At 38.7% G+C, this 23,388-nt stretch overlaps 2 protein-coding genes across 2 annotated transcripts in view; both read left to right on the top strand.

The window, feature by feature from the left end:
* LOC131776105 (uncharacterized) overlaps positions 1 to 12,074 on the top strand; it is a 29,010-nt gene extending 16,936 nt beyond the window's left edge. The window contains exons 21-29 of the mRNA XM_066163492.1: positions 187 to 291; positions 1,118 to 1,222; positions 1,669 to 1,773; positions 2,342 to 2,446; positions 2,766 to 2,870; positions 3,505 to 3,771; positions 4,813 to 4,914; positions 5,447 to 7,803; positions 10,516 to 12,074. Coding sequence (XP_066019589.1) covers positions 187 to 291; positions 1,118 to 1,222; positions 1,669 to 1,773; positions 2,342 to 2,446; positions 2,766 to 2,870; positions 3,505 to 3,771; positions 4,813 to 4,914; positions 5,447 to 7,803; positions 10,516 to 10,743 — 3,479 coding nt within the window. The 3' untranslated portion in view covers positions 10,744 to 12,074. The remainder of the gene's footprint in view (positions 1 to 186; positions 292 to 1,117; positions 1,223 to 1,668; positions 1,774 to 2,341; positions 2,447 to 2,765; positions 2,871 to 3,504; positions 3,772 to 4,812; positions 4,915 to 5,446; positions 7,804 to 10,515) is intronic.
* A 1,348-nt stretch (positions 12,075 to 13,422) lies between these two features.
* LOC136279549 (uncharacterized) lies at positions 13,423 to 23,051 on the top strand. The gene is made up of 18 exons (XM_066163491.1): positions 13,423 to 13,761; positions 14,077 to 14,145; positions 14,508 to 14,870; positions 15,415 to 15,525; positions 16,023 to 16,261; positions 16,596 to 16,774; positions 17,212 to 17,311; positions 17,419 to 17,515; positions 17,613 to 17,845; positions 17,978 to 18,095; positions 18,303 to 18,394; positions 19,030 to 19,072; positions 19,116 to 19,151; positions 19,730 to 19,838; positions 20,076 to 20,251; positions 20,792 to 20,965; positions 21,244 to 21,311; positions 21,914 to 23,051. The coding sequence occupies exons 1-18, from the start codon at positions 13,518 to 13,520 to the stop codon at positions 22,847 to 22,849; spliced, it is 3,387 nt and encodes a 1,128-aa protein (XP_066019588.1). The 5' UTR covers positions 13,423 to 13,517; the 3' UTR covers positions 22,850 to 23,051.
* The last annotated feature ends 337 nt before the right edge of the window (positions 23,052 to 23,388 follow it).

The raw sequence follows: 23,388 nt of genomic DNA, 5'->3' as shown, positions 1-23,388 counted from the left end.
GGCGTGGATTTTTCGTGTAAAACGATGCACAGTAGGGATGTGTAATGCATTGGCACAAACTGGCCTTGCAACGAATTATCAGGAGACGTTTGATTAGAACAGGAAAAAGCTCCATTGCTAATATGAATCTGTTGGCTCAAATAATATGTTCTGAGCTAATGGTTTTTTAACTTTGTTATCATGCAGGTAGTTCTACTAAACATTTGCGTTCGCCAAAGGCGGAAGGCCGTAATGAAGAGTCTTCTCCGAGTGACGTCTTAACTCCGAAGAAAAAAACAACTCGTTTAGCAGGTAAAATGGGACATATCTATGGGCGTGACCGTTAACCCCTACCCCCAAACCCCATCTTCCCTCTCCCTGCTTTTGTGAAATAAAATCGGTTTACCTGGCGATGGCAGTTTTTCTTACTGGCTGAAAAAAAAACACAAGATATATTCTGTTCGCGTATGTGGGCGTAGATTTTTCTTGTGAATGAAGAGTCTTCTCCGAGTGACGTCTTAACTCCGAAGGAAAAAAAACTCGTTTAGCAGGTAAAATGAGGACATATCTATGGGCGTGCCCGTTAACCCCTACCCCCCTACCCCCCAACCCCATCTTCCCTCTCCCTGCTTTTGTGAAATAAAAGTGCGTGGATCCAGGAAAATGGCATGAATAGATGCGGTACGTACTACCCGCTTTCCTCTCATCTCTATGCTTTCCTGTGATGTCTTATTTGTTTAGTCAAGCAAGGAGTTCCTAGCGACGAAGATTTAGAGTGGCTTTACCCAAATTTCTTATTGTATGAAAAAGAGTTGTTTAGAGCTTTTCGCTCGATTGCAAACTAGAGATATAAATGGTATGTCACTAAATCCGTTTACGTGGCGATGACAGTTTTACTTACTGGTTGAAAAAAAAGAAAAAACAGAAGATATCTTCTGTCCGCGCATGTGGACATGGAGTTTTCGTGTAAAACGATGCACAGTAGGGATGCGTAATGGAATGGCACAAATTGGCCTTGAAACAAATTCATCAGGAGATGTTTTATTAGAAAAGGAAAAAGCTCCATTGCTAATATGAATCTGTTGGCTCAAATAATATGTTCTGATCTAATTATTTTTTTACATTTGTTATCATGCAGGTGGTTCTACTAAACATTTTCGTGGGCGAAAGGTGAAACGCCGTAATGAAGAGTCTTCTCCGAGTGACGCCTTAACTCCGATAATAAAAGAGACTCGTTTAGCAGGTAAAATGAGGACATATCTATGGGTGTGCCTGTCAACCCCCTACCCCCCACCTTTACGTTTGCAGTCAAGCAAGAAGTTCCCAACGACGAAGATGTAGAGTGGCTTTACCCAAGTTGCTTATTCTATGTAAAAAAGTTTTTTAGAGCTTTTCGCTCGACTGCAAACTAGAGATATTAGTGATATGTCATCAAATCCGTTTACGTGACGATGACAGTTTTTCTTACTGGCTGGAAAAAAAAGCACAAGATATCTTCTGTTCGTGTATGTGGGCGTGGGTTTTTCGTGTAAAACGATGCACAGTAGAGATGCGTAATGGAATGGCCTTAAAACAAATTCATCAGGGAAGTTTGATAAGAAAAGGAAAAAGCTCCACTACTACAATGAATCTGTTGGCTCAAATAATATAGTCTTGTCTAATGATTTTTTAACTTTTTTTATCTTGCAGGTGGTTCTACTGAACATTTGCGTCCGCCAAAGGTGGAAGGCCGTAATGAAGAGTCGTCTCCAAATGACGCCTTAGCTCCGAAGAAAAAAAAAACTCGTTTAGCAGGTAAAATGGGGACATATCTATGGACGTGCCCGTTAACCCCTACCCTCAAACCCCATCTTCCCTTTCCCTGCTTTTGTAAAATAAAAGAGCGTGGATCCAGCAAAATGGCATGAATAGATGCGTTACGTACTACCCGCTATCATTCCATCTTGATGCTTTGCTGTGATGTCTTAATGTATTTTGTTAACCAAGGAGTTCCCAGCGACGAAGATTTAGAGTGGCTTTATCCAAGTTTCTTATTGTACGAAAAAGAGTTTTTTAGAGCTTCTCGCTCAATTGCAAACTAGAGATATAAATAATATGTTACCAAATCCGTTAACGTGGCGATGATTACTGGCTGAAAAAAAAAAGCAGAAGATATCTTCTGTTCGCGTATGTGAGCGTGGATTTTTCGTGTAAAACGATGCACAGAAGGGATGCGTAATGCAATGCCACAAATTGGCCTTGAAAAAAATTCATCAGGACACGTTTGATTAAAAAAGGAAAAAGCTCCATTGCTACAATGAATCTGTTGGCTCAAATATTATGTTCTGATCTACTTAATTTTTTTACATTTGTTATTATACAGGTGGTTTTCTTAAACATTTCCGTCGGCCAAAGGTGAAATTCCGTGATGAAGAGTCGTCCCCGAGGGACGCCTTAACTCGGAAGAAAAGAAAAATTCGCTTGGCAGGTAAAATGAGGACATATCTATGGGCGTGCCCGTTACCCCCCACCCCCCAACCCCATCTTCCCTCTCCCTGCTTTTGTGAAATAAAAGTGCGTGGATCCAGCAAAATGGCATGAATAGATGCGGTACGTACTACCCGCGATCATTCCATCTTGATGCTTTGCGGTGATGTCTTTATGTTTTTTGTCAACCAAGGAGTTCCCAGCGACGAAGATTTAGAGTGGCTTTTCATCAGGAAAAAGCTCCATTGCTACAATGAATCTGTTGGCTCAAATAATATGTTGTGATCTAGTTATTGTTTTTTACATTTGTTATCATGCAGGTAGTTCTACTAAACATTTGCGTCCGCCAAAGGTGAAACGCCGTGATGAAGAGTCGTCTCTGAGTGACGCCTTAACTCCGAAGAAAAGAAAAACTCGTTTAGCAGGTAAAATGAGGACACATTTAAGGGTGTGGCTGTTAATCCCCACCACCACCCAGACTCCCCAACCTCATCTTCCTTTACCCTGGTTTTGTAAAGTAAAAATGTGTGGATCCAGCAAAATGGCATGAATAGATGCGGTACGTACTACCCGCTATTCTCTCATCTTGATGCTTTGCTGTGATGCCTTTATTTTTGTGGTGAAGCAAGGAGTTCACAGCGATGAAGATTTAGAGTGGCTTTACCCAAGTTGCTCATTGTGTGAAAAAGAGTTTTTTAGAGCTTTTCGCTCGATTGCAAACTAGAGGTATAAATAATATGTCACCAAATCCGTTTACGTGGCAATGACGGTTTTTCTTACTGGCTGAAAAAATAAGGAACAAGATATCTTCTGTTCGCGTATGTGGGCGTGGATTTTTTTTGTTATAATGCAGGTTGTTCTACTAAACATTCGCGTCGGTCAAAGGTGAAACGCCGTGAGCATGCCCGTTAACCCCCACCCCCCAACCCCATCTTCCTTCCCCCTGCCTTTGTAAAATAAAAATGCGTGGATCCAGCAAAATGGCATGAATAGCTGCGATACGTACTACTCGCTATCCCCTCATCTTGATGCTTTGCTGTGATGTCTTTATGTTTTTAGTTAAGCAAGTAGTTCCCAGCGACGAAGATTTAGAGTGGCTTTCGCAGCAACTCGAAAATTGGATGGTAGTCGGGCGTCGTCTAAAAATTGACAAACCAACATTAACGGCGTTTGATATGGAAAATAGGGGATGGTTTGAAAAAAGTTACAGAATGTTACTACATTGGAAAGAGAGGAATGGCTCAACTGCAACATACACGATCCTACATGATGCACTGTGTCATCCATTGGTTAAACGCACAGATTTAGCTGAGCAACTTATGACTGGTAATATACCACTTATCTTTAAATTCAATAAATATACAATTACATACAAGAATAGTGCCTAAATTCTCAGACACTATGCTTTTTGGCCACTGTATCTTCTGTGTTCGTTGTTGACAGTACCTCGCAACAGGTAAAGTGTCGCTTCATTTATGGGTAACCAAATCAAAGCGAAGGACGATCATTTGATGCGTTTGTATATTTTCATGTAGTTTTCTGGTAGTGTAAAATTCACTCACTACTTAACTGCCGACTGTAAGCATAAGGCTGCCGCTATTTCCTCCAGCTTCTAGGCTTTGGAATCCATTGAATTTAAGAAACGAACTGGTGAGTTGTTTTCATCAGAGACAAATTTTTCGATGACTAGCTAAGTCAACATCAGTTTGTTGGGAAGTAACTAGCTCACCTACTAGAATGCAGAGATACAGGAAATACCGTTGCAAACTTTCTTTTTTAACGACTCTGTCTTTCTACACTGGCTATTTATTTTACATAAAGGATAGTTTTTTCCAAGTATTTTTCTCGAATTTTAAAAAGACATGTAAATGATAGGTCACCAAACTCCAAAAAAAAAAATTCAGTTTGTGTACCCAGGCCTTCTTATCACGTATAAAACGATATCTCAGTGTAACATGTAGGTATGCGTAATGAAATGGCCCTAAACGACGGGAAAACCTTAAAACTTTTAAGCGGAAAAGGAAAATTGTGAAGGCTATGTACAAGCTTATCTGTTGAACGAGAAAATCTGTTCCAATTTTTTTAACATTTGTTAAGAATGCGATACAACTGTGCACGTGCAACAAGTGCCCTTACAACATTCATTTTTAGTGAATGTCTTTGTTTTTCCCCTGAGTTGCTTATTGTATGGGAAATATTTTTTTCAAGCCTCTCGCTCGATTTCAAACAAGAGATATGAATGGTAGGTCACCAAGTACGTTTACGTGGTGATCATAATTTTTCTTTCTGGCAGATAGAAAAGAGAACAATGAATCTGTTGAGTCCAAAAATCTAGTCTATTTTTTTTTAACGTTTGTTATCATGCAGGTGGTTCTACTAAACATTTGGATCGGCCAAAGGTGAAACGCCGTGATGAAGAGTCGTCTCCGAGTGACTTAACTCCGGAGAAAAGAAAAACTTGTTTGGCAGGTAAAACGAGGACATGTCTATGGGTGTGCCCGATAACACCCACCCCTCGACCCCATTTTTCTTCCCCCTGCCTTTGTAAAATAAAAATGCATGGATCCAGCAAAATGGCATGAATAGATGCGGTACGTACTACCCGCTATCCTCTCATCTTGATGCTTTGCTGTGATGTCTTTATGTTTGTAGTCCAGCAAGGAGTTCCCCGCGACGAAGATTTAGAGTGGCTTTACGATAAAACATATTTCCTCATTCTTTTATTATAACAATTTATTATTCTTGTCCTGATTTACTTCAGCTGCTTCAATGCCGAAAATTAATGATCAATCACAAAATGAAAATAAGATGTTTTGAAGCTTCTCCCCTCGCAGTTAACTCGGACTTCGCGCTCGCCCCACCCCTCACTCCATTGGACTGAGAAGCGCCAAAAAATTGCGTCTGTTGTACAGGCTAGAGTTCGTGTGGTTTTGGAAACTTGGCATCGTATGCTCACTCATCCCAGCAATAAAAGTTCATGTTTGTTTTCTCTATTTTTCAGAGCCTTTGAATGTTGAGAAGTGCCAAGAGAAGCTAAAATCTTATTATGACACCTTCAGTAAGGTGAAAAACGTTCCATGGAACGAAAGCTCTACCATTCAGATTGATGAGATCTACACACCTTTGAGTTGGGTCAGAGATCACAGGAAGCCCAGCAGAGTGACACAAAAGGAACTTAAAGACTACACCGACATGTTCAAGGGAAAACCAACTCGAATGCTTGTTTATGGTCGGCCAGGAATTGGCAAGAGTACGTTTTGTAAGAAGGCTGCATATGATTGGTCGAAAGCCTTAAAAGAAATCCTGAAGAACTTTTTGGTTTTGATTCTGATTAAGTTGCGAGATGTGTGTGACGTAGGAAACATCCGTGATGTTTTGCGTGCGTCTAAATTGCTGGCCAGTGATAGTCCGATCTCAGTTGATAGTCTCTATGATTACATAGTTAACAATCAAGATAAAGTGCTTCTGATTTTGGATGGCTACGATGAGTACAGCTGTCCAAAAGAACACTCACCCATCCTTGAAATTTGGAAGGGTGAGCAGCTGAGAGATTGTCACGTTATTGTCACCACGCGTCAACTTAAATGTGACGAGTTAAGAGGCCCCAGCCACGTTCAGTTTGAGATTCACGGTTTCAAAAGCTGGGAACAAATCGAAACCTTTGCGAGAAAGTTTTTGGCAAGTGAAGATGATCTTGACGAGTTCATGTCCTACCTGAAAGAAAAGTATCTCCTTGACATGGCAAAAGTACCTCTCCTCCTTCTGATGCTGTGTGTTTTGTGGAAAGGGAAACATCACGAAGGACTGCCAAAATCACGGGCAGACATATTCACACAATTCATTCAAACAATGCTAGATCACAAAGGTGAAAGTCACCAGCCTATGCCATTTCAGAAAGTGACCTCAACAGAAGCCAGGAAAGACCTGAGTAATCTTGGAAAGGCTGCCTTTGAAGCACTTCTGCAAGACCGTCCTTACGTACGCTGCATCAAACTCCCCGGCAATATTTTAAGAAGTTTTCAAAAATTAAGTGCAGTTGGGCTTTTCCAGATTCTCAATCTTACGAGTCTCAATCCTGAGAAAGGGGCCTATTTCATTCATAAATCCGTACAGGAGTTCCTTGCAGCCTGGCACATTAAGGAGGAAGTGTTGTCGATTAAAGGAGAAAGTACGCTTAGCCTTTCCAAAGTTGAATCATTTGAAAAGATCGTGAAGATGAATGAAGTTCTGAAATTTGCCTGTGAGCTGTCAACAGAAGCCGCGTGCGCAATTTTTCATCATGTGGGTTCGGTTGGAAGAAAGGAATCTTTGTCGAAATGTGATTTCATTGAGAATGAAAAACTGTCTCAAGATGAACAACTTTATCTTCAGCTTATCTCGCATAGCTACATTTGTTGTTCGGCCGAGAAGAGGCGAGATCTCTGCTCAGCGTTTCCCTCTTACACTGGAGGTGTTTTGTCTCTTGATTCTAACCAGCTGAACATGACTGCAAATGAACATTTGCTGAAATCTGCCGTGATACCCGACTTTATCTTTTTTCCTACCTACGAAGAGTATTCAGAGAAAAACTTTCAAGACTTGATCACTCTAGCGGAGGACACAAATGCTGTTTTTTTAAGCTGTTCGGGCGAAAAGAAAGCCGCGGATTTACTGAAGAAGTTCCCACGTCCTTTGGAAGAGTTCGTTTTGAAGAGAGAGAGAAAAGTCATCGTTTATGTTTATGAAATATGGAAAGAAGAAGATGTTGGTACTTTTCCGACTGAAATGCTGCGAGAGCTCATTTCGCCAACAGCAGAGTCTACTCAGGTGAAGCGTGTTGGTGACCCGTTGAATGAACACGACAGCGAAACAACTTCGTGTTTGACTAAGAACACTGATAGCATCACTGGTCCGACTCCTCAGAGCCTTTCCTGTGTGAAGAAGATTGATATAAACCAGATAGAAAGGAAAGAGATGAAGATGGTGGCTAATCTCTTACCACTTTTCACTGCTCTGCGATGTATAACTATTACTTGGAAACCCTTTGAAATCATTGATGCTCAGTTGACAGAGACCCTGGTGTCTCGTATCATCTTCACTGACAAACTTCACACATTAGAACTTGTTAATATCAATTTAACAGCCAAACCTGCCGCAACCATCGCCAGATCTCTGCACCAGGCTCCTAGCCTGCGCATTCTCACCTTGTCAGCGAACCCTCTTGGTGAAGGACTAAGTGTTCTCATTCGACATCTCAGCTGCGTTCCTCACCTGGAGACGCTGTGCCTTGTTAACGTTAAAATGACACAGCAACAAGTGAATGATTTGAGTGCAGCTGTACGTCAGAGAAACCTCTCCTTTTTCAAGACAGAATACCACGTAAGTTTTGTGATCTTAGTTTGCACATGTCATTATTGATGTCTATTCTGTTCAATTTACAGTGGTGTAGTGTTAAGAATTTTTATGCCTTTGGTTCGTAATATTTCCTTTGCTTTTATAGAACAAGCGGAAAGTTTATCTCATGAAAAGTCACCATCAGTCAGTTCAAATCAATTTTATAAATGTAATTTGTAATTAAGTTGAATTCTTTCATGTGACATGCGTAAATACTACGGTGTGCAATTATATTTTTATTTCGCTGTTTACATCGCTGTCGCTTTGTTGTTTGCATTTACTTTTTGCTGTGTTTCTGGAAGAAGTCTGGACCACCTTGCAATTCTCGGCGTTTAAAATCACTGTCAGTTAGCCCGCTAAAAATAAGAACACAGAAATGAAAAGACTGTTCACGATGAAAATAAGACATTTTTCAGTTTGCTTCTTTTGCGGTATGTCAGTCGGTAAAGGGCTATCCTGTATTGTGGAAAGTTGAGCGAGAATTGAGATACCAAACGGCGTGCAGAAAATTTCTTCCTACTTGAATTTTAATCACGGTGCAACTTTCAGTATTAGTAATAACTACCTCACAAAAACTAGCGTCTTCTTTTAAATTTTGAAAGGATGCCAAAATAGGAGAGGAAATCTAAAGCTGATCAAATATTGTGGCTTTTTAATGATTGCAAGAAAAAGGTTTTACATTTCGAATAACTGAAAAAAGCCTTCCACACATTAGAACATTTTACAGTCACTCTTTGTCACTACCATTTAATCTGTTAAACTTGGAAGCAAGTCATTTTTTTAGTTAAGATGAGAACCCATTTAAGTAAGTTTGTTTGCCTTTGAGGAAGGCTGAAGTCTGAAGTCTGTTTTTGAGTTTGGTCAATATTATTTCGAGTATGTACAGTGGAAACAGAGAATCTGGATACACTCCATTCCTAATTTCACGCCTTTAACCTTAATGAAGCTATTCCTTGTGTAATTAGGGCCAGAAAAAAGGGGAAAAAACCAAGGTGAATGTGTTACCACTCTGTACACGTGAATGTGAGGATGGCTGCTTGTTTTCAGATATTAATGACAGAAAGTTAATGTCAGTGTTTGAAAGAGATCAAAGAGCTACTTTCTACACTTGTCATACAATTGGGAAGTTTTGTTTATTCGTTTAGCTTTTTTTTTTCTTCAGAAAGTGGTCTTGATTTCCATAACAGAAACAGGAATTGAGGGAGCAAACAATTACTTGTACTTACCATGAGCTGAACATCTGTCCGTATGAAATGATTTGAGACCTTAGTTCTTTCACTTTGCTTTATTTACGGCTCTTAAGAGTTGTTAAAGAAAGTCATACTTTAAAGCTGAAGCTTCTTTCTGATGTGGGGAATGCTCTGAGAAAAACTTTTGATACCCAAGTATTCCTTTGGAAAGAGCTTCTTGAAAGTATTTGGGTATTTTCTAGAAGGAAGTTCAGCATAAATCTGTATTTTTCTTTTGATTGATTCACTCAGTGTATTAGTTTTCAGTTTAGGTTTTGAAAATAATGCTGTAAAGGCACCATCAAAGTTTTTTTGCTTTAAAGTGCTTTTCACACACGTTTTCCTTTTCTCTCATGCAACTAGTAGTTTCTCCAGGAACTTTGTCCACTAGAAAAGAAATGACTTAGGGGCTACTTGAAAATTAGCAGAGAAAGAATGCTACAGCTGTAGGAGAGCTATTGGTTCAAATTTTGCAGGTACAGATTCTCTAATGTAATTGGTGTGCAGTTACTATGATCAAACTTTTTTCCAACTTTGTTCAGAGAACTCCTCATTAATCAGCTTGTATGAAAATAACAGTGAAGGCCTAATTTTGTAAGATTTCGATAGTAATTTTTAATACAAACTTACTAAGCAAACTGCCAAGCCAATGAGCTGCTGAACTACAAAAATAATGCATCATTTGAAAGGCTCACTGTTGCGGCTGGTTGACGCCCAGCCGTTGCCTGGTTACCCATACAGGACATTTAAGAGTTTTTTAGTGCATCCTCGAATGGTGCCACGAGGCCACTGAGTTGAAACCGCACTATCTTGTTCAGTTTCTCAATTTTTTTGGTCTTAGTGTTAAGCTAATAATGTAAAATTTTGTGTGAGTTATCTCAAAGCCTTTGTGGATTAAAAGTCTCATATTGCAAATGGTTAGTCACTGTTCATGGTAACGCTCACAAATGATGTCCATGTACGCAGTACCTAACTTTGAAAATGAGTGCTAGCTGGGGTGAGCCACTAAGTAAATATTCAGAACCACGTAAGAGGGGACATAAGCAGTTCCTTGTTCTCACATGAATTGCTGAACCTTTATGTTGAAAGTTACCTTGTATTCTTTGTATGGGCTTGTCAGCTACGTGTACCTGTAGGACTGTGCAAAAGGTGGTCACTGAATGAATTTTTGTTCATCATATGATGTAATGTATATTTCTTAAACACTCAAGTTTATTTCTCTAATAATGTATTCAGTATGGGCCCCACCATGGATATAACTGAATGATATCTAAACTTTAGTGAGCCTTATGAGGTAAGCCTACAAGGAATGTTTCTCAATATAAAAGTTGTTTTTAATTGACTCAGTCAAAAATACTCTTGGTGTAATTTCTCTTCGTATGAAAAGTATCGAGGGTAAACATGTTTGAGTTCTTGTGTATGTTGTTTGACAAGATAATTTTGAGTGTTGGTGTGTGATTTATGACAGAATGATGAAAGGAATGTCAAACCTGAAGAAGAATGGCCAACAGATGGATACTGGAGAGAGTTTTGGAGCTACTACCATGGATCAGATCCTGGATCAGTTACCGACTCAGGTGATGAGGAGGATCCTGGGTCAGTTACTGACTCAAGTGACGAGGAGGATCCTGGGTCAGTTACTGACTCAAGTGATGAGGAGGATCCTGGGTCAGTTACTGACTCAGGTGACGAGTAGGATCCTGGGTCAGTTACCGACTCAGGTGATGAGAAAGATCCTGGGTCAACTACCAACTCAGGTGACGAGGAGGATCCTGGGTCAGTTACTGACTCAGGTGACAAGGAGGAGCCTGGGTCCTGCCTGGAAACGTAACTGACTAGGACTGACTCAGTAACTCCCTTCCACAACATTGCTAAGAACGTGCGGGGTGTTCCTTTAGTGTCAGAGTGTCTCATCCTTGAAATTGATTGTTAGATTTGAATATATTTAAGGTTATTTTTCGATGTCCAATATTGTTGGTTGTAGTTTTGATTTACAGCTTTGAGCTTCAACATTTGGTTTTCATGTTATTTAGTTAGAGACTGAGGTATTTTTTGTCATTTTCTAGTTTAGTAGGCTAATGGTTATGTGCTGCCTTGGCAATTAATTTATTTATTAGGCTGACTGTCATTTCTTTTGATGCAAATGTAAGAAGTCCTCAATGCAGCCATTCTTCAGAAAATCAGAGATATTTCAGTGTGGCAAAGAACGAAACCTTAATGAAAAAAAACAATGTGAATATCAATTTCATGATTTAGGATCAATATTTTCATGGCATTCAAGATGCTGTCAATGAATTTAGCTATTTGTTATTACGGGAAAGGCTTCTGCCTGCCTAAATTTCTGAACACACCATTTGAGATTAATGTAAATATTGCATTGTGGTTGACTTCAGTCATCAGAGCTTTCAAAAGTCAGTTGAGTTTGGTGGAAGAAGGGAGACTGTTTGACAAGTATTTCCCTAACTCTGAATTATAAAATAATTTAATACAGTATTGTATTGGTTGTACTCTCAAAATTGTCAAGTGAGTGACAGTTAAGTCTTGGTTATATTATATATTTCTCATTTGAGAAGCTGGAATTGTTCCTTAGATCACATGTTCCATTCTAATGTCAAACCTGAAGAAGAATGGGAATGGATCAGAAGAATAATCAGATCCTGGGTCAGTTACTGACTCAGGTGGCGAGGAGGAGCCTGGGTCAGTTACCGCCTCAGGTGACGAGGAGGATCCTGGGTCAGTTACTGACTCAAATGACAAGGAGAATCCTGGGTCAGTTACCGACTCAGGTGACGAACAGGAGCCTGGATCCTGCCTGGAAACGTAACTGACCAGGACTGGTGCATTAGACTGTCTGAAACTAAGGAAACTCATCATTGATCAGAACTGGCTGACAAGACCAGTCCATCATTGAAAGAATTTCTTCAGGTCTGTTCTGTTAGAGAAGTCAATACTTCTGTTGTATTCACTGTTTTTATCGAAATTTAAAAACTAGTTTAAGAACCTGATTAAACAAAGAACATTTCAAGATGATTGGTCTGGTTGGTTTCTGACAATTGGTAAGAGACTTCAGTGTTGTGATCAAATGAACAAACAATCAACAGTTAGATAAAAAATAACGAAATATATTTTTAGAATCACTTAGCTTATTTATATTGTACCTCCACTAACATGGTATCGCGAATGGCTCCCTTAACTCAAGAAATTCACCGCAATTCACTAATAGTAAACGATCATGGTCCTTTAATCACTAGAAATCACAATTGTTCATTCTCACAATTCACGATGCCATTCACTCCCTCGATATATACGCAGGTAGTCCTGTTCCCTCTACAAAGCAATTGACATTGGTGGTGAAATCAATTTAAACAACAATAGTTAGACTGATTTCCGACAATGGTAACTCCCTTCGACAACTTTAGTAAGGATATCGATATGTGGGATGTTTCTCTGAAGTCAGAGTGTCTCATCCTTGAAATTGATTGTTGGATTTGGATATATAATGATTCTAGGCTATTTTTAAATGTCCACTGTTGCTGGTTGTAGTTTTGATTTACAGCTTTGAGCTTCAAAATTTGGTTTTCATTTTATTGAGTTAGAGACTCGGAGGTATTTTTGTCAAATTTTTTTTTAAGTTTACTTTGTTTGGTTTTGTTCCGCCCTGGCAATTTATTATTTCATTAGGTTAACTGTGCAGATAATTCTCTCATTTCTTTTGATGAAAAAATGAGAAGTCATTAGTACCATTCTGCCTTTCAAAGAAATAAAACAGAGGAACTGGCTGATATTTACTGCATGCCATATTCTTGAAAGATTCCGTAATTTCTGCTCTCACTGTTATGATCGGAAATTTTTTCTAGCAATGTCAAGACGAGAAGGTCCGTGAGTTATTTATTAATGACTGTTTATAAATTATTTCCTGGATACTGAATCGATATTGCGTTATTGATGAGGGAAACCAAGTACTATTCCCTTGAATAAGCGCCCACGCTCCTATAAGCGCCCTCCCCCAACTAGTGCCCGCCCCAGGTCGTTATGTCTAACAAATGCTTTTCATGAATAAACGCCCTCTCCCCCACTCCCCACCGCTCCTTCCTCGCTTTCTTAAAGAATAGTGATACAAGGAAAACCAGTTTCTATTACCACTTTATTTATAACTTTTTAGCCTTCAACTAAAGCGGAATCAGTGAAGGTTGATAGTTTCTTAATAAGTGGCCCCCTTGATTAATCGCCTTTCTCCCAAAAAAGTGTCGCTTCTTTCCTTCGAAATTTTAAATAAGCGCGGAAATGAGGCAATTAATCTTCGGGCGATAGAGGACGATCTTTCCCAACAACACGATCTCCACTGCAAATGAAGGATTATCATAACTTCTCAAATGACATAAAATGAAGTATAATCATTCAACATTGTGATGGCCGTGAAGCCAGTGGAAGACTGGAGAGAGTAAAAGCACACGAATCACCAAAAACAAAATGGCGGCGAAGAAGGCCTCCAAGAAGAAAGAAGATCTTGAGGTTCTGCTCCAGGAAGCAACAAGTTTGCTAGAAGAAAAAGAAAAATCGCGAAAGAGGAAGAAAGGCGAGAGTGATTCCGAATTTTACAGGGACTCCACAACCGGTTTCAGGGAATACAAGTACGAGTATCGGCCTCGTGAAAAGAAAAGCATAAATACTGAGGCAAATAGTGCCTTCGCCAATGCATCAGTGGAATTCGAAGGTGATTTGATATTATTTTGTTGATTACACTATGCACGTAAACTGTTTAACTCAGATCAGCGAGTGAGAATAAGGTGATATAACCTGCTGCTTAACTATCAATTGTGGTTTAATTTATATTTTTTCAAAGTAATAGGAATGTCATTACCCAGTGTTTCAGATTATGATTTAATATTAGTATGAGACTATTAAAATAAAAATCAATCTGGGTTAAAAAAAATTAATCAAAGATAAAATTGAACCACAACATAATGACCTAGTCCATAATCCTTCGTTGTTCAAAAGCCCCTAACTCCTTCCTTATGCCTTTCTTTAGAACCGATTCCTGGCATAACTGGGTTGGACGCAGGCTATGAGTTTGATTCAGATGATGTTGACGAAACAGGTAAGTTTATAGACAGAAACTCTTCATATAAGACTCTTTGTATATGAAGTTTGTTTGGCAAGGTTATATTTAACATCATACCATAAAGCCCACTGGATGTGATGACACGTCTTTTGATAGCCTGTATAGCCAACTCAGTGCTATGGCTATAACTCTGTCATATTAAACAAATGCGAGTGGAGTAGTTGATTTATTAAAACCTCAAAAAAGTATCTGAAAATTTAATACAACATTGTGAAAGACTCTGTATTTATGGTCCATGGTATATGAGTTCATATACCATGGCCTGTAAACCAATCTAAACTCAGGAATTACATATGTTCCTGGTTTAATGAACAAAAATATTAACACTTGTTCCACAGACAATCTTGACGCTGCCTTGGCAAGATGCGATGAGCTTCTCAGCTTGTTCGATGCTTCATCTCAAAGCTGGGAGACACGCATGGTGAACTTGTCAACAAACTGGGATAACATCCGAAAACTTCTACTGGAGGCTGTCCTTAGTTGTGAGGGGCTTCCTTCACCTAATCGCTGTCATATGTGTTTAGAAGGAAAAGTTCGCATACGGTGCCATGACTGCCCAAAGAAATTTTTCTGTCCTTCATGTGACCAAGATGTGCATTCTCTGTTACCTTTTCATGACAGAGATGGTTATGTTAATGGATTCTTTCAGGCTATCCCTCCAACCGTTACAATTGATGAAAGTGGAGTAAAGCGTATTGTAGGTAGGCAGGTATAAACTAACAGTCTGAACACAGTAACCACAATATAAATAATTATCAGGCATTAAATTAAGGATTACAAACAGTGGTATTAATTTTCAATTTTTTTTTAAATTATGTACTTTGTTTTCTTTGTTTTATGTGATATTGATTTCATTTTTTTAACTTTTTATGCAAAATGTCTGATTAAATATAATTACTCAGGTTCCTGTTAAGGTGTTAGAGGAAAACAGTTTATGATTTTAATGTTTTTATTGTCTCCATTAACATAATCTGAAGCAAAGGGAAATAAAAATCAGGCTGGTTTGAAAATTTTCAACCAAAGATAAATTTCAACTACAGCAGATATATGAATTAGATATTTGGCAGGTGCTGCTTTCCTATTTTTTGAATAAATTTCTTTTTGTAGAATTGTTATTTCAGTTTACTTTCAGTTTTTTACCCTGAAATGCAGCTATTTGATTCCTTGCCAAATAGTACATTTATTTTTATGTTATTACTAAAATGGTTCTTTTGCCATCATAATGTCTGACATTTTATTTGTTAGCTAAACTGTTACCTGTCATCAGTGTACCTGAAAATTGCCCATGCTGTAATGAGGCTGGAGTATTAGAGCAGCGACCAACTACAGGAACAATCATTGTCATAAACGAGAAAGGTAGTATATAGAACAAGTTTCAAGTCATTGTTTTTTTTTCCATCGAGTCTTTCACACTTTAAACCTAAAAACTAAAACAACTCCCCTCACCCACCCATTGTAAGTAATAAGTATCCTCTCAAAAATTGGTACCATGCCATGTGGTTGTCTTAAATGCACTAAGCAATTGCTTTTAATAATATTTATTTTTATGTAGGTTCTTCTCTAGCTTAAAAGAAAGATTTTTTCAAATGCTCAAATAAGCTTTCCTTTGAACGTGGCTGTATTTACGAGGGCAATAGGCTTGTGCACCTGGGCAAGATGGATTCTTACTTTGTTCTATACACTAATCTTTGATTTTGGGGAAAGTTGGTAAAACCACATTCATAGACATTAAATGTGCCCATTATATCTGAACCATGATAGAAACCCTTCCTGTGAACATTAGGTATTTGATTCTTAATAAATTTATATATTTAGCTTTCTTTTTACTTTAGCACATATTTTCTCTCTTTCAGGAAGGTTTGATTTAAACAAGTTCAGCATTCAGTGTAGCCGATGTGATGCTGTTACCCCATCCAGGTCCATTAGTGACGTGGTTCAGGCTGGGTATTGGCCAGGAAGCCCAACAGACACAAGCTATCTTTTTGATCAGCAGCTGTTTCGTCTATGGGATGCCATTCAAAAGAGAATGCCTGGGAGCTCAGAAAGCTCCTTTATCAGAGCTCTCGAGGACGTATCTGTAACAAAAGGAAGGGTACATGATTCCACTTTTTATTTTCAATAAACTGAATAATAGCTACACTGTGATACTAAGTCACTCGCAGTGATACTAAGTGCCATAGAACATGTAAAGATACCATATAAAAGGGTAAAAAATAAACTACATGTATTAGAATATCATAAAAACCGATGTTTTGTCATAATCAGGGTTTGTCATACATGTATAATTTTTAATGTTACACATTATTTTTTATTTCTTTTAAAAATGTACATTTAAAAATACATGGCTTCATTGGCACATGTTATTCTAGGACAGTGTTAATCCATTTTTGTATATAACTTAACTAGTAAGTTATTTACTTTGACAGGCACCAACCATCAATAATTCTGCGTTCTCTCGTTCATTCAAAGAGTGGAAGTTCTTGCAATATGAGTTAGATTGTTTGCAAGGACTAAATTGGATGAAGTGCCCTCCTTGTTCAGTTTTTCAGCATTCATGCCATGTTGATGGCAATATGAAACTTCATCGTTACAATACATCAGGAAGGTAAATATTCAATAGTGGTGTGATGAATTGTTTTATTTAAATAGTGAAAAACCAATGTTTATATGTTGTAGTGTAATAGTGAAATGCTACCTTTATTAATTCCAAGTTTTGAAAAAAATTTAATGCAATGTGATTTGTCTCGGTCATTGCTTATTTCAATTTATGATGAATCTTTTGAATACTATCTCTTTTAATGCGAGCCTGCGTTTTCAACATTAATTTAATGGCTGCCTTATTATTGAATTTCTGAAGCATATCAAGGGCTGCCTTTTTAATTAAATACCTTGTTCACTGATGTTAAAATTAAATAACACTTTGCCTCCTGTATATCTTAATGCAGTACTAAAATTGTGTGTGTTGGAATCAGAATAACAATTCAGAGAAAGTGATATTAAAATTAAATACAATAAATTGTGTTTGAATTGTCTTTTACCTAGTCAAAGAAGGCCATCATATTATGGAGACCTGTTCATTGCCAAGAACCACGACGTTGACAGCCACCTGAAGGCAGTTTATGCAAAGAAGTCCAAATCTAAGGTTTTAGAAAATGCATTTTCTGTTCCAAATTTTAAAATAAAAACTTAGGTCACTATGTTCGAGTTTATTCTCATGACATGATGCTTTTATGGGTTTTCAATGTACAGGACGTTGATAATAGATGTGGTGACTCACACTGGAGGGCTGCAAACAATCATGGCAGAAAGGCAGCCAAATTGGACGAGACTGGACTGGAAATTGCAAGTCAGAATAAAATGTAACTTGTTGAAAACATGTGGTTGATAAGGGTGTGTTTGATGTACTAATAATTATCGAGAGTTCTGTTTATATAATCACGTAGGTTGCAGACATGGCTTGGCTCAGTGGGCAGTGAACATGTTCCAGGGAGAGCTGTATGGCTATGCAAACTTTGTACACCAGAAAAAAATGATACCAGCTGGTGTCAAGTATTTCTGGGAAGACATTGTCTGCAAGTACTGGAAGTGGGCTACAAAAGCTGGTGGGCTTGAAAACTGTGATATGAAACCAGCCTTGTCTGTGATGCATGCAAAAGCTCATAGTTGGACATGCCAGGTAGTATATCAAAAATAGAAATTAAATGTGATATCAGAAAGGGGTTGTGTTTGGGACAGCAAATTCTAAGTTACATCATGTTGAATGATTCGCGCTGACTGTAAAATTTGCTATTATAATTTTTGTTGCCAGGTCATATGGGGAGGCCGATGGCAAGATGGAAGTGCCTGCTCCACTGGCGAGGAAGTGGAACAGATCAATTCCCACATGTCTCGTTGTGGAAACACTACAAAGTACATGCTTCCTGAGAGTGAGTTGAAACTTTAACCAATAATGCAGTAATAAAGTGTGTTTAAAACAGTTCCTTTCCTTACGAGGTTGACTAGCTAGTAGCAGCTTACTTTCATTTTGGTTAATCTTATACAGTGCAAAGTTTTTCAAGTATACAGTACGAATTGAAAATAATCTAAGTCATTTTATTATTTTACCATGAATCTCTTTTATTACAATTTTCAAGATCGAGAAGAGCTCATTACTGAGCATGCGCTGAGGTGGAACAAAAGAAAAATTGTTGGAATGGTACAGAGTCTTGCGCGGCGATACACTCGTGTGGGTAAAATGTATATTATGTGGTGTACAGATGAAGACATGATTTTTTTTTTCTGTAAATTTTTTTGTTGGTGGTGGAAAGAGCTCTACACTAATTTTCTATAAGTAAGGAAAATGTGGTGTACAGATGAAAGGGTGTAGAATGGTAAAATCCAAGACAAGCTGAGACGCCAAGGCCCTCGTTCAAAATCCGAGACAAAGACTTAGCTATTTTGTAAAAACGGAACCTGAGATGCTGCGATTCCAAAATTCAATTGTAAGACACCGTGATCAACTGAAGAAATCTGGGCAAAAGTTGTTTACAGCGCTCTGTAGCTCTCTGTACGTCGTTTTACAATAAATTATGTCTTGATAAATCAGAAGGGCAATTAAGGATTATTGTGCTTTCAAACTACAAGTTACAGACATGTATACAGGCAAGTATACATACATATACACATACCGGTAGTCTTTTGTAACAACTAATAATTTGCCAAGACCCATCATTTTTCAAGGACCCTTGTACAACCCTAGATGAGGATAAAATATTTCTCTAAACATTTTTTGTTCCAAAGAGCTCTACCATAGTAAGTAAAGAAAAAAAGTCAGTTTCATTTAAGATTTATTGTTTTTTCACTTGTCTATTGCTTGAAAAGGCTACTAAAATGCTAACTGAATCACGCAAAGAATTCAATGAAGTTCTTGACACGTTATGAAGTCCCATTGGCTCAATTTAAAGCAGACGAGTGGAAACGTGCTGTTGTTAGTCATGCACATGGTAAGGAAGCTTTTTTATCTTTTGTATTATTTGATTTTGCAATAACGTCATTTGAAAAATACCTTCTACTTGCAGCAACAACGTCAACAACAAACAGAATTTTACTCTTGTAACACAGCTCTAATTTATGAGATATTGTTTTTTTCAAACAAAATACAGAGTTTATCAGTATGACAGTAAATAAAGCTCAAGGGAAATTCTATTTAGCAAGTTAATGGTAGTCAAGCGTTATAAGAGTCAATTCTGAAACAAATGTCTGTATCATGTTATATATATAGCTATCATGCAATGTTTGCAATTGTTTATCAGTAGCTATCACCTTTTTAGTCAGTGATCTTGGGGCCAATTTAAATGCTACTCAGCCTAACCATTTCTGCTATTTAGGCTAGCCTGAAATCAGGAGCAGAAGTTTCAATATACTGCTTACCAATTCCCATTTTTATCCAGGTTTTTTAAATATTTTATTTGAAGTTCAGATTAGGTTATGAAAATAGGTTTACTTGGTAACCCAGGTTGGTAACTGATTGATCAAATTCTGTCACTTCTAAATGACAATATATATGTTTTTTTTAAAACAGAAGTGGAAGCCTTGCAGGGTACTTCTAGCCGTCTTCGGCTTCAAGATGAAATAGAGATGTTGGTTTCAACTATCGAGCAGACTACTCAATCCATGAACAAACTGGCTGGTATGTTTGGTAAAATTCATCCATCCATACTATACCTGCCAACCTACCAACTCCGTCACTCACTGTCTCTCACTCACCCACTCACTTGCACGCTCGCTCGATCGCTCGTTTGCTTAGATTTATTTATTTTTTAAGCTGAGGTCACATCTTTGTTTTAAACATCATTGTAATACTATAAGCACTTTAAGTTGATTTGGGGTCATATTGCCTCCTTTCAATTGTTTTAATTCCATTCAAGATCATCCAAGCAACGCACACGATTACATAGTAAAATTTCTGCGGATAAAGCCAAACTTTCTTCTCAAATACAACGGTATAATGAAGAGACACAGGGTGTTCAAGGCGCCAACCTGCAGTGTACATGTTCTGTCTCTGAAGTCATTGAAGGAAACTTCCCATGGGGAAGAAATGCAGGTGAGGCATGATCCATATTCATTTATGAAATTTCCATTCAATTGAGTTATGTGGTAGTGTTTGTTTAATTTGCTGAAGACATGTACTGATTGCTGTCCACGGCTGCCGATTACTCAGGCTTTTACTTTTGTAAACATATTTTAGTAAACAAATAGTTTGTTACTAATATATGCGCATTCACACTGGGTGGTTTGCTACGCCGTGCTGATGAGGCCCAAATAGGCCGAAACAGCAGTACATGGTCGTGATAATTTGCAACAATGTTAGTCGAAGTTGTTTTGCGTAGTAACAGCATTCAACGCTAACTTAAATATTTGTTCCGTTTTTCCATAGTCTATTGCGCTTCAATTATAGCACTTACAACAGCGATTGTCTAATGTTCACAATCCATATCTTCTGTTATGTTCGTACGGTAATGTTTTATGCTACGCAGTCGCGTCGGGACATTTCTCAAATTGTTAAGACTTCACTACACTTTAATTTGTGTAAAAACTGTACTTTGTTTACCTGCTTCTCTCTTTAATGATAATGCTATCGCAGATACACCGATACGGATCAAGAGAATAATTTTAGAGAAGAGCGAGATAGCGAAGAGATGGGACGAGGAAGTTGCTCTGGTAAAAAAGGAGATGGCCAACTTCATTGCGTATTACATGGACGTGAGCATTCCCCACCTTACAAAGATCGCAGAGGAATTGCAGGGAAAATTAGACAGTTAGTAAATATCAGTTGAAAATACAGTCGGACCTCTATTAAGCGGCCACCCTCGGGACTTTGAAAACTGGCCACTTAATAGAGGTTGGCCGTTTAATAAAGGTATCGAATACTGCAGTTTAGAGACACTGAAATAATTTGGGACTTAAAAAAATGGCCGCTTAATGGAGGGTGGCCGCTTAATAGAGGTTCTACTGTAATTTGTTTTCGGTTGAGAACCATTCTTCACCGAAAAAATAGATTTATTTGATTTGTTCTCGTTCATTACTCCTTTTAAGATCTTTCCAGGCCACTTGATGCCCGTGGACCACCAGAAATCGAAGAAGCATCTGTGGAGTCGGAGAATGTAGGACTGAGAAAAACTTTTATTTGTCATATGCGCAAAGCCTTGAGCGTAGTGTTTAAACGATGGAAAACACTGTGCACTGGAAAAATCAGTTAGTTTATGCAGTGGATATCATGCTTTGCTTTGTCACATCAGCTGCATTACGATTTATCCGGTTGATAGTGTTATCCAACCTTCGAATAACTGGGTCCCGACCTTTTAATTAATGATGAGGTCTGGTCCGACCTTACAATAAAAGAATTAGCACGTACTTGCGTAGTCTGACAGATACTTACATTGTAACAAGAAATTAGCACTTTAATGGGCTGCCTTCTGGTGTATCTCGAAAACAATCTAAATTGTTGTCACCTTACTGGCTAAAACGTTGATCCAATCGTTTCCCTTTCTTGCATTTTGTCGTAGAAGTGACTTCATGACAACCGAAGTTCATGTCGTCCGGTTCTGTCTGCTGTGACAGTATTGACTTTCAAATCAGTCTGTCGCTTTGCAAGTGTAAGTCCTTTTTAATGACGCGTATGATTATAGAGCGATTTCGAGTACACAATACATACAGTTCAACCCTTTTTGGCTATATAACGTGCCCATTTTTGTTATTTTTTTAGGAAATGATCGGCAGCTATAGAACTGTGTCGGTGGACGCAAGAATTATTGGAGGGAAGTTGGCCTATGCTAAAAAAGGGATCGCTTTCTGCAAGCTTCAACTTGTCAGCGCAGCCTCTAAATTTCAAACAGCACTATCTGGTAGTGACTATGAGGATTCGTTAAATATCCAAGACAATGAGGATGACAATGACAATTGGGATGGAGGTGATGATTCTGACCATGACGATGTCGAAGAGGAATATGAGCATTATATTGCTAATTCCGACAATGATGCCGTTGACACCGACACGTCAACAGATGACAATTTTGAAGTCCTCGGGGAAAGCATTACTCAGAATGACTTGTCCGTATGGAAATTCCCGCCTGAAGTCAGCCAATCAACACTTGACGGCCGAAATGGTAGTTCGGCTTGCAGTGTTATAGCCCTTATCCTTGCACATGGCGCATGGCATCAAGGTCTCAATCTCCAACCGACACTTGTGCTGTCTCCTCTGTGGGTCAAACTTCTTTGTGCCGCTATTAGAGTAGGAAACCGGCTTTACGACCGCTGTCGTCTAAGCTTGCCGCAACGCTTCTTGTCTGCGTCAGAGGCTGCCACCGTCGCGCAACCGTGTGTAAGCGTCTCAGTTGACTCCCCTTTGCCAGTTCGCGTTTTTGATGAACATGGCCCCACGACGTTGTTGTTCCAGTTGAGAAGGCTGTGTGCACGGGACCACGGTGATGCTGCCCTGTTAATAGTGAACGAGAAGACAGTTGTCTTTATACCAGTCGGGAATTCGTCCATTGTTTTGGTGGATACACACCGACATGGCCTCCACGGTGCCGAATTATTACTGGGCCATCAAAGCAGCTTGAATCAGTTTGTCAGTGTCTGCCAAACAGTTTTGGATCTACAGGATGACACCTACGCTAATTTGTGTTTTATTTCTTTTTAATGACATTAAGTATCCTCGATGTACATAGGTTAATACAAGTGGTTAATCATCTTTCATGCACTACGCTCAAGACTGAGTGTAATGGTTCCAATAAAGGCAAAAGTCAGACATTCTGTCGTATCCCTCACATAGACTGTATATAAAACCCAAATAATGGAAATTGTCTCCTATCGCCATTAGCTAATAAAAACCTTTTGTTGAACTGTGCAAATTGGGTGCCGTATTCCGTCTGATCCCTCCCAAACGCTATATATCTAGTCCAATTGATGAAAATTGTCTTCTAACGCCATCATATCTAGCCCAAACGGTGGAAATTGACAACAATGGCTATCAGCTCAAAAAAAGGTTTTAGTTAACTGTGTGCGAATTGGGTGCCCTATTCTATAATACAGTGGAAGCTCTCTTAACAGACTCTCGTAAGCGGACAGCTTAACTCCCATACAAACACTGCAAATTTCACATTCTCGTAAGCGGACATTCCAGTGAGCGGCCGCGGATACGCTTGTACGGTTCCTTTGTTTTTCAGCTCCCGTAAGTGG

Source organism: Pocillopora verrucosa, chromosome 3, assembly GCF_036669915.1.
Source record: "Pocillopora verrucosa isolate sample1 chromosome 3, ASM3666991v2, whole genome shotgun sequence".
Lineage (NCBI taxonomy): Eukaryota > Metazoa > Cnidaria > Anthozoa > Scleractinia > Pocilloporidae > Pocillopora > Pocillopora verrucosa.
This window is presented reverse-complemented; position numbering and strand designations above follow the sequence as displayed.

Excerpts from the sequence above, each read along its gene's own strand:
- LOC136279549 (XM_066163491.1), top strand. The coding sequence starts at position 13,518 with ATGGCGGCGAAGAAGGCCTCCAAGAAGAAAGAAGATCTTGAGGTTCTG. Across the intron at positions 15,526-16,022 it reads CATTGTCATAAACGAGAAAG|GAAGGTTTGATTTAAACAAG; the intron begins GTAGTATATAGA and ends TCTCTCTTTCAG. Across the intron at positions 19,073-19,115 it reads ACGCAAAGAATTCAATGAAG|ACGAGTGGAAACGTGCTGTT; the intron begins TTCTTGACACGT and ends AATTTAAAGCAG.